Genomic DNA, 13,215 nt, shown 5'->3' on the forward strand with positions numbered 1-13,215 from the left:
TGCTTTCTGAGGCCAGTGCGACGTCTTCTGCAGCTGTAACATCCAACATTGATGAGACCGCCCCCCAATTGTATATGAAATATTTATTACTATTTATAAGATGTTTATCTTTTTGATAGAATAAAAAGTGAAAAGCATCAGCACAGACAGTTTAGAGAGCCTTCAGCACGACTTCAAAAAATAAAACGAGCCAGCGGTTTACATCATGGCACACCACCATGTCTTTAAAATACCTATATATTTTTCTGACTTTCGACTATGATTTTGGCATTTTGCTTTTTTTTGATGAAATCTATGATTGCGCGTCTCTGACTGTGTTCTTTCTACTTTGATATCACGGAGGCACAGTGGTGCAGTGGTTGGAACTGCTGCCGCGCAGCTCAGGTGACCACATTTTCATACAAACAATGTAGCTCAAAGTGCTTTACATGATGAAGAATGAGTAAAAAGGCAAAATAAATAATTAAAATTAGGGAACACTAATCAACATAGAATAAAAGTAAGGTCCGATGGCCAGGGAGGACAGAAAAAACAAACAAAAAAACTCCAGACGGCTGGAGAAAAAAATAAAATCTGCAGGGGTTCCAGGCCACGAGACCGCCCAGCCCCCTCTAGGCATTCTACTTCACATAAATAACCTCAATCAGTCCTCATGGTATTCAAGGTTCTCATGGAAGAATTTGATGATGATGGTCATGTGGACTTCTGGCCTTTAATCCACCAATGTAGGGACATCATGTTGCTTTGATCAGGTGGTGGTGGCGCAGGTCGTCACCACAGAAAACCAGACAAAGAGCAGATGAAAAAGTAGGGGTTAGTACAGATTTCTGAGCCACCATGAATAATAACGATAATTAATTGAATATACACAGCATCACGATTTAACTAAGATGAAGCTATGTGAAAGTGTTGCGTTTTCAGCAGTGTTTTAAAGTGCTCCACTGTATTAGCCTGGCGAATTCCTATTGGCAAGCTGTTCCAGATTTTAGGTGCATAACAGCAGAAGGCCCCTTGGAATTCTAAGTAGACACTTATTTTAAGATCTAAGGTTACAATTTGAAGTGTAAGGTGTAAGACATTCTGAAATAGAAGATGGAGCAAGGTTATTTAAGGCTTTGTAAACCATAAGCACTATTTTAAAGTCAATTCTAAACAGGTAATCACGGTAGTGGCATCAAAACTGGGGTGATGTGCTCGGATTTTCTTTTCCGAGTTAAGATTCTAGAGGCTGTATTCTGCACTAGTTGCAACCGATTGATGTCTTTTTTTGGTAGCCCTGGGAGGAGTGCATTACAGTAATCTAGCCAACTGCTAGTCCATGGAAGTCACTAGGCATACAATCTTTTGTAGAATTCTGTTTTGTGCACCTCTGGAGCTGTTATTGTCCAGTCCCAGTTCAATTATTAATTAATTCAGGAGCATGCACTGCATATGGTATACCATTATTAACACTTTATTCAATTTATTATGCTTTTTGCATATTTATTATTTGCCCATAGCCCTCTAGATGTGTGCATTTTAGAATTTTCATTTTTGTTCTGTGGGCTTCCCACTCACTATGTAAAAGTGCTTTGAGTAGTGAGAAAAGCATTATTTAAATATAAAGAATTAGAATTATTATTATTATTTTGAAAACATTACTATAGCACAATCTGTCTGTTGCAGGCCTTGTGTTCCACTCACAGGCATTGCAGTATGATTTGTTTAGTATCTTGAACTGAGACTCCACTAAATATTTTAGACAGTATATTGGCACAGTGGCTAGTGATGATGCCTAGCACCTAGACCCAGTGTTTTTGTCCAAGCCACATCACAGTTTGCATGTTTCCACACTGTATCCCAAATTCAACTCTGCATGAGTTCTCTCCTGGGCCTCTTAATTCTGTAATGTATGCATGGATTATATAAATTATATTTGCTTTGTACCTCTGTAGTTGTCTTGTAATAGGGCACATTTCTATACAGACTGAACTGGATTTTACATGCTTCGCTTTATTGTATTTTTAAGGGACCTGTTTTAATAGGAAGCGCACAAGGAGGTGTAAATATAGAAGATGTTGCTGCTGAAAATCCTGATGCTATCATCAAGGAACCAATTGACATTGAAGAAGGCATCAAAAAAGACCAGGCTCTTAGGGTATTTTTTTTGTTTCTTCCTTTCATGTTAAGCAATTTGTATATTTTATACATTTACTTCCACAATTCTTCATGTTGTTGATTTATATATTTATTTTAGAAATAGGGCATAATACTGGTGTACCTTGTTTTATAATTAAAATTGTAACACTAGTATAAATCAATCACATGTTGGTAGTTCCACTTTCACTGGCTTGGATACTTAAAAGTTCTTATTTACAGTAAATGTACACCAGACACTGCTACACACAAAAGGAGATACTTTGAGGTCTGATTAAATAGTCTTCAGTTAAGGTTTGAGCCTACTCTACCAATACAGAGTTATAGAATAAAGGCAGAAAACAAACATGATTCCATTACAGGACACAAATATGTATACTTAACTCTTTGATTTTATAATACTCTGTGAATAAAATGCAAAAATGTATATAGAACACTTTCGATTCAGAGTTGTTCAGCAGTGTAAAAAAGTAGAAGAGGTATAATGTCCCACGTGAACTCAAGTTAAGTAATTACAACAAATGAGCAAAACAGGTTCACCAAGAAACCAAACAAAAGGTTGTGTTGTTATTATGTAAAAATCCTGAACAGTTTAAAAAGACACATTCAAAATACATAGCATAGTATTTTTTTTCTCAGTTTCATACATACAGCAGGGAAAATTCAGTAGCTTGGAATATTCTGTTAATTTGTTTTCTGAAATCCCATTCTTCAGAACAGCATTGCAAGTAGTATTTTTTATCTGCAGCATTGTTTATAAGCAGGCGGTAATGATGGAAAGAATGATAGTCCATCATATCCCACACAACAAACTTGTATATGGTATCGGTGTTCTGTGCCAGAATGAACCTGTATCAATTTCCAGCGGTTTTGTTTAAAATGAAGTTGCAGAATTTCTAGGTCCTAGGTTTAAGCAACATTTATTATTCAAGAAGGCATTGTTTAATTGTTTTTACAGCAATGATATAGAAACATAAAAAATACTTCACAGGTATGATAATATAAATGGCACACAATTTTACAATCATAAAACACATCTAATATTGCTATTGCATAGTGCCAAAATCCACATTAAAAACATTGTAATTGAGAAATCAAAGAAGCCTGTGTTTGCTTAGTTATGGTTTACTTTAATTATTTAATGACTTCAGTCTGTCTGTCATACAAACATGAGATATTCTTGTTCATTTTGAATTTGAGTAAATTTTGGCTTTGCAGAAAATCTAGATTAAAAGTTACAATATGCCATGTTTATATTTTTAGTTTTGAAAAGTGAATATTAGATAATTATTTAATAAGCAATGCATATAAATTTATAAAAACACTGTTTAACAGTAAAGTCCGCAAGTTTTCTTTGTTGCATAAGAAAAATGTTACAAAAAGTTATAGTACATAAGGAATAAATGCAGATTAAAAAAGGAGTTCTATTATTGACTCCCTTTGAAATCATGTTTTTTTTTTCGTTTTTTATATTTTCTTAATAGGTTGCAGAAAAAATGGGATTTCCACCTAGTCTACTAGATGAGGCTGCAGAAAATATGATCAAACTATATAATCTGTTTATCAAGTATGATGCTTCAATGGTGGAGATAAATCCTATGGTAGAAGACTCTTCAGGAATTGGTAAGAAACAAATTCCTGAATAACAGGAGCAGTATGACAGAATATGATGTGCTGTGTTTGTCACAGTCAAGTCATAGTGAGAACTGAATAAGCATTTTTGTATTGTAATTAGCTCAAGTAAATGATGTGAAATAGTAATCAAGAAGAACATTCTTTCAGTGACAACGGTAAATCTCAAAGATTCATAGATAATAAAAGCAATTACTTCATAATTAACAATGCTCTATAATTATCAGTTTCATTAAAATAATATGAATAACTTAAAACCTTTGTCTAAAGAATATGTAGGAAAGCTCATTTTAAATCTGAGGCAAAAATTGTCAGTGCAGAGTGTACCAGACTGGATTAAACGATATTGATGAGGGAGTAGTGACTTTGTTACTTCTGGTAAGAGAGCCTTCTGTGATTTAGTTCATGCCAGAATCTTCAAGTTGAATATTCAGACCATTTGTACTGTTTCAAGAATTTTTGCTTTAAAACATTGTTGAATTTTATTTTAAAATATTTACAATTTTGAACAATAATAAATTCAGTGGTCAAGTTTGTACCATTATTTGATTTTTTTCCCCCGTGACAAAGTGCTTTTCTTATTTCACTAAATAAGGGCGATTTGTGTTATTCTTGGAAACTCCCAGTTAAGTATGGTATCAGGTGCTTTATATCATTAAGAAAATGCTAGTTTTAAGATTAGTTCTGAGCAATCAACAATAAAAATACGTTCATAAACCGTTTTATTTCTTTTAATATAATCATTGCACACATTATAATCAAAAGTGCAATTGATGTGATCCCAGTTGGTAACCCCCCATTTAGATACAGCCCACCCTTCAGAATTGACCATCTATGTGCTGCAGCCAGGTGTGCCTTGGCCTGGTTCCAGTCGCTTGGGTCCTCATCAGTGAGGATCCTGTGAGCCGGATCACCTTCAGGGAATCGCGCCTTATGGCCTTAGTGCCGTAACGTACACTTCCTCACAATGCAGATTATGTGCATTATTTGTGACTCTGTGAGCAACCGCTCATTTGACACAAAGTCAAACCAGCAGTACCCAAGGATTCTCTGAAAAGATACTGTACCAAAGGAGTCCCGTCTTCATCTCGGGCCACTAGATAGCATCCATGTCTTGCAACCATATAGCAAAACAGGAAGCACCAGGACTCTAAAGACTTGGAACTTCATCCTTTTGCAAAGATACTTAGAGTTCCACACACCCCTTTTCAGCAACCCCTGTGCTCAATAGGAAGAGTCACCAGAGACATGTCCCTGCCGAGGTAAGTAAACCTCTCGATAAGATGGACATTCTGTCTGCAGACAGACACACTCCCGATGGCTATGCCTAAGAGATCATTAAAGGCCTGGACCCTGGTTTTTATCCAGAACACTTGCAAGCCCAGACACTCAGACTTTTCACTCACTCTAAAGAGAGCCCGATCAGAACCTCCCATTGACTCCGCGAAGATCACAACATTTTCGGCAAAGTCAAGATCAGTGAATCTGTCTTCACCAATATATGCCACACATCCGCTAGACTTCATTATCCTCCCCACACACAGTCCATGCAAGGATTAAACAGGGCAGGAGCAAGAACACACCCCAAATGAACCCTAGAATCAACTGAGAAGAACGCAGAAGTTCTGCCTCCAGTCTGCACAGCACTCATGGTACCAGTGTACAGGCCGGCCAGGATAGCCAGCAACTTTAGGGGGGGATACTGTAAAGTCTCAGGGTGTTCCACAGTACAGCTTGATCGACTGTGTTGAACACTTTATGAAAATTGACAAAGGCTGCAAAGAAAGTCTGCTGATATTCGAATTTGCGCTCCATGAAAACCTTCAGTGCCGGGATATGGTCATTGGTAGACTTCTTAGACATTATACCAGACTGCTCTGGTTGCAGGTAAGTGAGCAGGTGATCCCAGATCCTATTGAGGATTACCCTAGCAAGGACCTTACCTGGCATGAGAGCAGTGTTATTCCCCAGTAGCTGCCGTAATCCAGGCAATCGCCCTTCCCTTTCCAGATATGAAAGGCAAGTCCTGTTTTCCATTCATTTGGGATGATGCCAGTCTCCTGTGGAAGCAAAGATTGCTTACAGTGCCAGAAGGAAAGCCATACCACCAGCCTGGAGAAGATCACCCTGGTTACCACAGTTCCCTGCAGCATTCCCTACTCTCCACTGGTTCACCACCTGTCACTAGACCATAAATGATGTGTCACATTCTCACAGATTACTTTAACAAATGCCTCCTTATCTGCAAAGTTACATGTTATTCAAAATGAGTATTCCACAAGTTTTAGTTTATACTCTTGTGTACAATTGTCATCTTTCTGTTCTTATTCGCAAGTAATATTTTTTAAAGCCTAACATCATCCACAGGGCATGGGCACCTCCTTAGCCCATACTTGACAGTGCTATGTGAATATAAGAATGCCATGCTTATGACTGAACTTATGCACAGTTTGCTTAGCAATAAAGATATACAGGACAGTGCCATTTTCTGAATTTTGAGCCACGGAATAATTTTTTTCAGTTGTATGGATGGTAGTTTTTTCCCTCAAGACTTGTTTTGGACCCTTGTATAATCTATGTCAAAATTAACAGCAGAAAAGTTTTTTTTTTTTTTTGCTCAAGGCTCTTTTAAGCACTGATTGTTTACTTATTTATTTAATCTTATTTTTATTACTTTTGGTGCTAGTGTAGCCCCTGCATATTAATTATGTAGCAGAAAAATTAACTTGAATATGATTGTTATTAGGCAAATGAGCTAGGCATTTCAAACTCCAATGTAACAGTGAAAGCGAAAGGAAAAATAATCTGGTTGTGAACCTGAATTTAGTGAATGTGTGAAGAAGCTTTTAGATTACTTCAAACCTGTTAGAGTACTGAACTATGTGAAATACATCAACACAGTTTGAAGAGATGCTGCAAGCTGTTGAATTATATAATTTTTTTTTCTTTTTTAATTTTGAATACAGGCGACCATTATTTACTTTTACCTACTGCATCTTTTTATATGTTCTTTGTTTTGTGAAAACAAACATGACTTTTCAACAGTGTCATCACATGTGAATTATGGATTGATAAAGAGCTTCCGAATTTGGGATGGAGTGTAGACCTGCAGCTGAAGATGCATTTGGTAGAAAAGCCATACTTAAATGTGCATTTTTCACTACATAGCATTTGATGTTATGATTTGATTTTGTTCTCTTTCAGTCAGAGTTTTTTGTCTGTGTAATATGTCCTAATTTTACCTGACACCTTTTGCTGAGTACCATTATCCTACAGTGTGTTTGATTTAAAAAATAGAGCTTATTCTTTATCAATAAGCTTTGCAGTTTGAGAAACTTACACTAATTGTGCACTGTGTTCCAAATTATTTTGTACATGCCATTTTTGTTTATTTTTACTAAACAGTCAATATGATTAAGGATTTCTGATTTATAGTATAATTATAATGGGGATGTTATTACAAGCAAAACCGCTGATAATGAAAACAGTTGTTTTTAAATTTTTTAAAAGCACACCAAATACAATGTTCCAAATTATTCAGCAAAATGCAGTTCAAAAACATTCAATAGATCATAATGAACTTAAAACCAAAATCTATTGTATTAGCTACATGCACTGATTGTTTTTCGAAAAATAAAACCTAATTTAAAACAAACAAAAAAAGCATTTTTACAGGTCAAGGTACATATTAATATGAGTCCTTCTTTGTTATGAATTTAACATATCTCTCATCCATTGAATTTACAAAGGGCATGTGTAGTTTCCTCCTGTATTTCATTTGAACATGCCAGTATTGCCTCCCAGAGCTGCTGCTTAGAATCTTCCTTTTAAGGATGCTTCAAAGGTTCTCAATAGGGTTGAGGTATGGGGATGATAGTAGCCACACCTTGATTTTTTTTCTTTCCCTATGCCCATAGCAGTTAAATAGTCAATGGTTTTATATGCAGCATGGGATGGTGTGTAGTACTGCTTGAAAATCATTTTATTTTGAAAGGCATGATTCTTCATTTTATGCCATATTTCTCCAGGGTCATTCTGTACTTTTAGGGTCTTTGAGGGATTTACCATCTCTCTTCCCAATGTTCCATCCCACATCATTATTTCACAACCTGATAATGTTGTAGTCTTGTAGGAACAGGGTAGCCATTCACCAACCATCCATCCAGATGATCCAGTGTAGCACAGAATTCTTGGGTGAATAAAACTTTTCTACCCACTTCAAACATTTTTGTTTGTGGTCTTTGTACAGAGGTGGCTAAAACACAGTTTTAGGCACAACTATAAGTATGTACTGCCGTTTCTTTGTTGTTAGTCTGTTTTATGCATTTGGTTTTGTGTTGCTTTGCTAGTGTATTACTAAGGTTATATATGATCTGTGCTGCTGGTTGGAAATTAAATTCAGTTTAAAGTGATTATGTGGAATAATACTAATGTTATACTATTAAGTATTTTAGCTTAAAACTTCCACTATTTTCCACTATAGATATTAAGGAGAATTATAAATAGTTGTATTGTCATGTGTGCAGAGTACAATGAAATTCTTAGTTGCATATCTTACCACTGTGCAACACGTCTCCATTATCTGGCACCTTGATAACAAAAATATATTAAAATGCATAACTTCACTTTATTTAATATAAAACACATTAATACAGTACATGTATTAGGTGACTATTTTAAAAATATTATCAAAACCTGACAATAAAGTATGCTCTATGATTGTATCAGGAAACAAAATAGACTGTATATAGGATTATGGTAAAGAGACAATGTAACATTTTTGTGTGATGATTCTCTAGAAATAACCTGTTTTAGAAAGTAGTATATTTGTTGTACATTATAAGTATTAAACTATAAGTACCGTTTGATTTATATATTTCACTTCAAGGTGTTATTTACTGGGGTAATTTACTGTATGTCATAGTGTGGCACAATGTATGTAATTTTATATTGTAGTTGGATGATTTGAATCTTTAATAATTTGTTTGAAAATGGTCTATGTAGCGATCCTCAAACAACATTCTTCAAAGTCAAGCTCAAAATGTGTAAATATATTTTAATGTTGAATGTCAAGAAATTTTGTAATTTTTTTTCTTTTTTTAAACTTTAGTGATGTGCATGGATGCTAAAATAAATTTTGATTCTAACGCTGCCTATCGTCAGGCAAAGATCTTTGATTTGCGTGACTGGAGCCAAGAAGATGAAAGAGACAGGCAGGCAGCCAAGTCTGACCTTAACTACATTGGCCTAGACGGGACCATTGGATGTTTAGGTATGCCTATTTTATAGTCATTTAAGTAATGTTAATCACATTTTTCCAGCATTAGAATATGAAAATTGTGAAAAGTAAGTTAATTTTTGAGAAAGTTGCCAGCTTTATCTACTGCATAGGAAAAGCATACAATTCTTCTGGGAAACAACACCTTTTTGAAAAAGTGTTTATTGTATCAGAGGAGTTGAGATTTTTTCTTCCTTTAACGAAAAGGAAGCAAATAGCAGTTCAGATCACATATGTTACAGGACAAAGTTAGTCTGCTGTAATATATAGCCACAGTGAATAAACAATGGTAGGAAAGACATATTGAGTGTTTTACTTGTTTTATAACAAGTAATATAGTTAATGTGCTTTTGAAAACAACATAAAAATTAACAATTAGTTACTGTTGCCTTCTAGTCCAAGCGTTGTGTGGAATTTGCTTTTTCTTCTGGTAATCCATTTTGTCTGTGCATGTTAGGTTAACTTATGATTGACAGAAATGTGCCCTGTGATGTACTGGACTGGTGATCCTTATGAGTGTTTATCAACCAACCCCCCTCCCCCCCAGCCTCCTATGGTGTCAGGGACCATTTGATCCTAAATTGGGTCAAGTTAATTCAGGAAATGGATGGATTCATATTTTGTTCATTTATATAATATAATATACTACTGACTTATTTATATATATATATATATATATATATATATATATATATATATAATGTATAATATCGTGGTACTTGTTTCTATGTGTTAAGAAAATTTCTCCTGAACTATTTAAATGGCTGCTCCACTGCTGCCAGTCTGTAAGGAGCTGTAAAAAGGAAATCACTTTATGCTTTAAAAGCACCCCATCAAGATTTCCTTTTGTGTATAAATAAAATCTTTGCATTTTTGTGTTAAAAAGAGGAGAGAGAGTCGCAAGTAAGGCGATTCAAGAGAGTGAAAGAATAATCAATGGGTGGAAGAGCACATGTATGAGAATTGCGCAAAGTAAAGTTCATATGGGGCATCCTTAATCAAAAATGCAACCTTCTGTGTTCGTTGGTGGGAAAAATGACTCGGATAAATTTGGAATGTTATATGTGCTGCTAGATTCGGCTGTCATATTAATTTAGGAGCATTTGCAATGTTAATAGGGACAATCTGATAACAGACTTGATTGTTTTTGGGCTGAAGCAAATAGCCAGCTTTATTTTATATATATATATATATATATATATATATATATATATAATAAAAATGTGTGTATACACTGTATGTACACTCACCTAAAGGATTATTAGGAACACCTGTTCAATTTCTCATTAATGCAATTATCTAATCAACCAATCACATGGCAGTTGCTTCAATGCATTTAGGGGTGTGGTCCTGGTCAAGACAATCTCCTGAACTCCAAACTGAATGTCAGAATGGGAAAGAAAGGTAGTTTAAGCAATTTTGAGTGTGGCATGGTTGTTGGTGCCAGACAGGCCGGTCTGAGTATTTCACAATCTGCTCAGTTACTGGGATTTTCACGCACAACCATTTCTAGGGTTTACAAAGAATGGTGTGAAAAGGGAAAAAGCGTCCAGTATGCGGCAGTCCTGTGGGCGAAAATGCCTTGTTGATGCTAGAGGTCAGAGGAGAATGGGCCGACTGATTCAAGCTGATAGAAGAGCATCTTTGACTGAAATAACCACTCGTTACAACCGAGGTATGCAGCAAAGCATTTGTGAAGCCACAACACGCACAACCTTGAGGCAGATGGGCTACAACAGCAGAAGACCCCACCGGGTACCACTCATCTCCACTACAAATAGGAAAAAGAGGCTACAATTTGCACGAGCTCACCAAAATTGGACAGTTGAAGACTGGAAAAATGTTGAGTCAGAATTTGGGGTAAACAGAATGAGAACATGGATCCATCATGCCTTGTTACCACTGTGCAGGCTGGTGGTAGTGGTGGTGGTGTAATGGTGTGGGGGATGTTTTCTTGGCACACTTTAGGCCCCTTAGTGCCAATTGGGCATCATTTAAATGCCACAGGCTACCTGAGCATTGTTTCTGACCATGTCCATCCCTTTCATGACCACCATGTACCTATCCTCTGATGGCTACTTCCAGCAGGATAATGCACCATGTCACAAAGCTCAAATCATTTCAAATTGGTTTCTTGAACATGACAATGAGTTCACTGTACTAAAATGGCCCCCACAGTCACCAGATCTCAACCCAATAGAGTATCTTTGGGATGTGGTGGAACGGGAGCTTCGTGCCCTGGATGTGCATCCCACAAATCTCCATCAACTGCAAGATGCTATCCTATCAATATGGGCCAACATTTCTAAAGAATGCTTTGATTGAACCTTGTTGAATCAATGCCACGTAGAATTAAGGCAGTTCTGAAGGCGAAAAGGGGGGCAAACACCATATTAGTATGGTGTGCCTAATAATCCTTTAGGTGAGTGTATATATGAGTGAGTATATTACAAAATGTATTTATACATTCATACACACCCATATAGATGGATCTTGGGTTACAGTAATTTTACAGATATAAACAAGAAAATAAAACCCCAGATTTGTTGTATTCAATTAAAGTTCAGCTAAATTTTTTGTCACTGAGCAAGACCAACAACCTGTGTAGTAAGGTCTCTCACAGGTTAAGCAGATTGATTGGCAGCTGGCTATTTAGCTGAGCAATACTAACCACTCCTTGTAACTCGCAGCATCCTAAGTACATCTGCCATCTCGTAAAATGCAACTGCACAGAGAATGAAATGATGCTATTAGTAATCTCTCACCATAAATAGCACATCACTTTTTTTTTATTGACTTTATTAAAATCACACATCATTCGATACAAATAAATACATTTTTAAAAACTAAAATTTTACAAACAAAATTAATAAGTGAATAATGAATAATGGAGAAATCCTCAGTGCTTTAAAAGCTTATTCTAAAATGTTATTGATCAGATCCTGCCAGGTTCTGAAAAAGGTCTGCACAGATCCTGTAAGTGAGAATTAGATTTTTTCCAGTTTCAAATAGTATATAACATCAGTTACTCGCTGACTTAGAACAGGAGAGTTAGGATGCTTCCAGTTGAGCAAGATAAGTCTACATGTCAATAGTGTAGTAAAGGCAATTAGTTTGTTTGTCCTTCTCCACTTTAAGCCCATCTGGGAGTACACCAAACACATCTGTTAATGGGTTAGGAGGGAGTGTGACACCAATGCTATCTGATAGGCATTTTGCAGATATTTCCATTAACTGCAATGTTCAGTGCTAGTTTCAGCTTTATTAAAAAAAATTGGGTTATGAAAGTTGGCACGAATGGAACTTTTTTGTAACCTGATTGTTGTGTGTGTATGTGTGTCTATTATTTTTACACAGACCCCTCCACAATTATTGGTACTGCTGGGAAAGATGAGTAAAAAAAATAACCTTTTGGTGAATTATCTTAATCTCACACTGAAAAAAAGAGAGAATTCCAACCCATAACTGAACTAAATATATTTATGTCAAAAATAACCCCTCGTCAAGCAACAATTATTTTAACAAAACCATGTGCCGCAATTATTAGCACCCCTAGAAGGTTTTATGAATAAAGTGTAACTGAAGCATTTTTCCATCTATATCTCACTTTTTTAAGTCGATCAGAGTGTGTAGGAAGTTCCAATCAATAATCTATGACTTCCTGTGTCATTGGGGTAAAAAATATGAGGGGGCACAGAGGCCATATTCTCTTATTCATTCATCAACATGGTAAAAATAAGAGAATACATATTTCAAATGAATTGTATTCTGACCTTCAAATGTCAGGTAATACTATAAAAATAGCTACTCCCCTGAAAATTGCCACATCTACAGTTAGGACAATAATTAATAAGTTCAAATTAATTGGAACTATTACCAGCTTAAATTTATTTTGCCGTCAGGCACAGCAAGGAGAATGGCAAGAAGGTTTAAAAAATCCCCAAGAATCCCTGATGGAGAAATACAGAAAAAATAGCATATTGTAATCTTTTTAGTTAGCCAATAAAAGGTGTCATTTTGCTTGGTCTTTCTCTACATTCATAATGGCTAACACTGTACAGCACCCTAGTACTCCTCTTGAGGGCAATCGTCTCCTATTCTCCGTCTGCATGTCCGCGATATTTTTGGATACACTTATACGGCGAACTGCTACAGCGAAACAATGAAAT

At 35.9% G+C, this 13,215-nt stretch overlaps 1 protein-coding gene across 1 annotated transcript in view; it reads left to right on the forward strand.

Annotated features, from left to right (window-relative positions):
- sucla2 (succinate-CoA ligase ADP-forming subunit beta) overlaps positions 1–13,215 on the forward strand; it is a 53,513-nt gene that overhangs the window by 26,772 nt on the left and 13,526 nt on the right. Inside the window, exons 5-7 of the mRNA XM_039745242.1 lie at positions 2,009–2,137; positions 3,621–3,759; positions 8,879–9,040. Of these exons, the coding sequence (XP_039601176.1) occupies positions 2,009–2,137; positions 3,621–3,759; positions 8,879–9,040 (430 nt within the window). The remainder of the gene's footprint in view (positions 1–2,008; positions 2,138–3,620; positions 3,760–8,878; positions 9,041–13,215) is intronic.

The sequence above is a fragment of the Polypterus senegalus genome, chromosome 2 (assembly GCF_016835505.1).
Source record: "Polypterus senegalus isolate Bchr_013 chromosome 2, ASM1683550v1, whole genome shotgun sequence".
Classification (NCBI taxonomy): Eukaryota; Metazoa; Chordata; class Cladistia; order Polypteriformes; family Polypteridae; genus Polypterus; species Polypterus senegalus.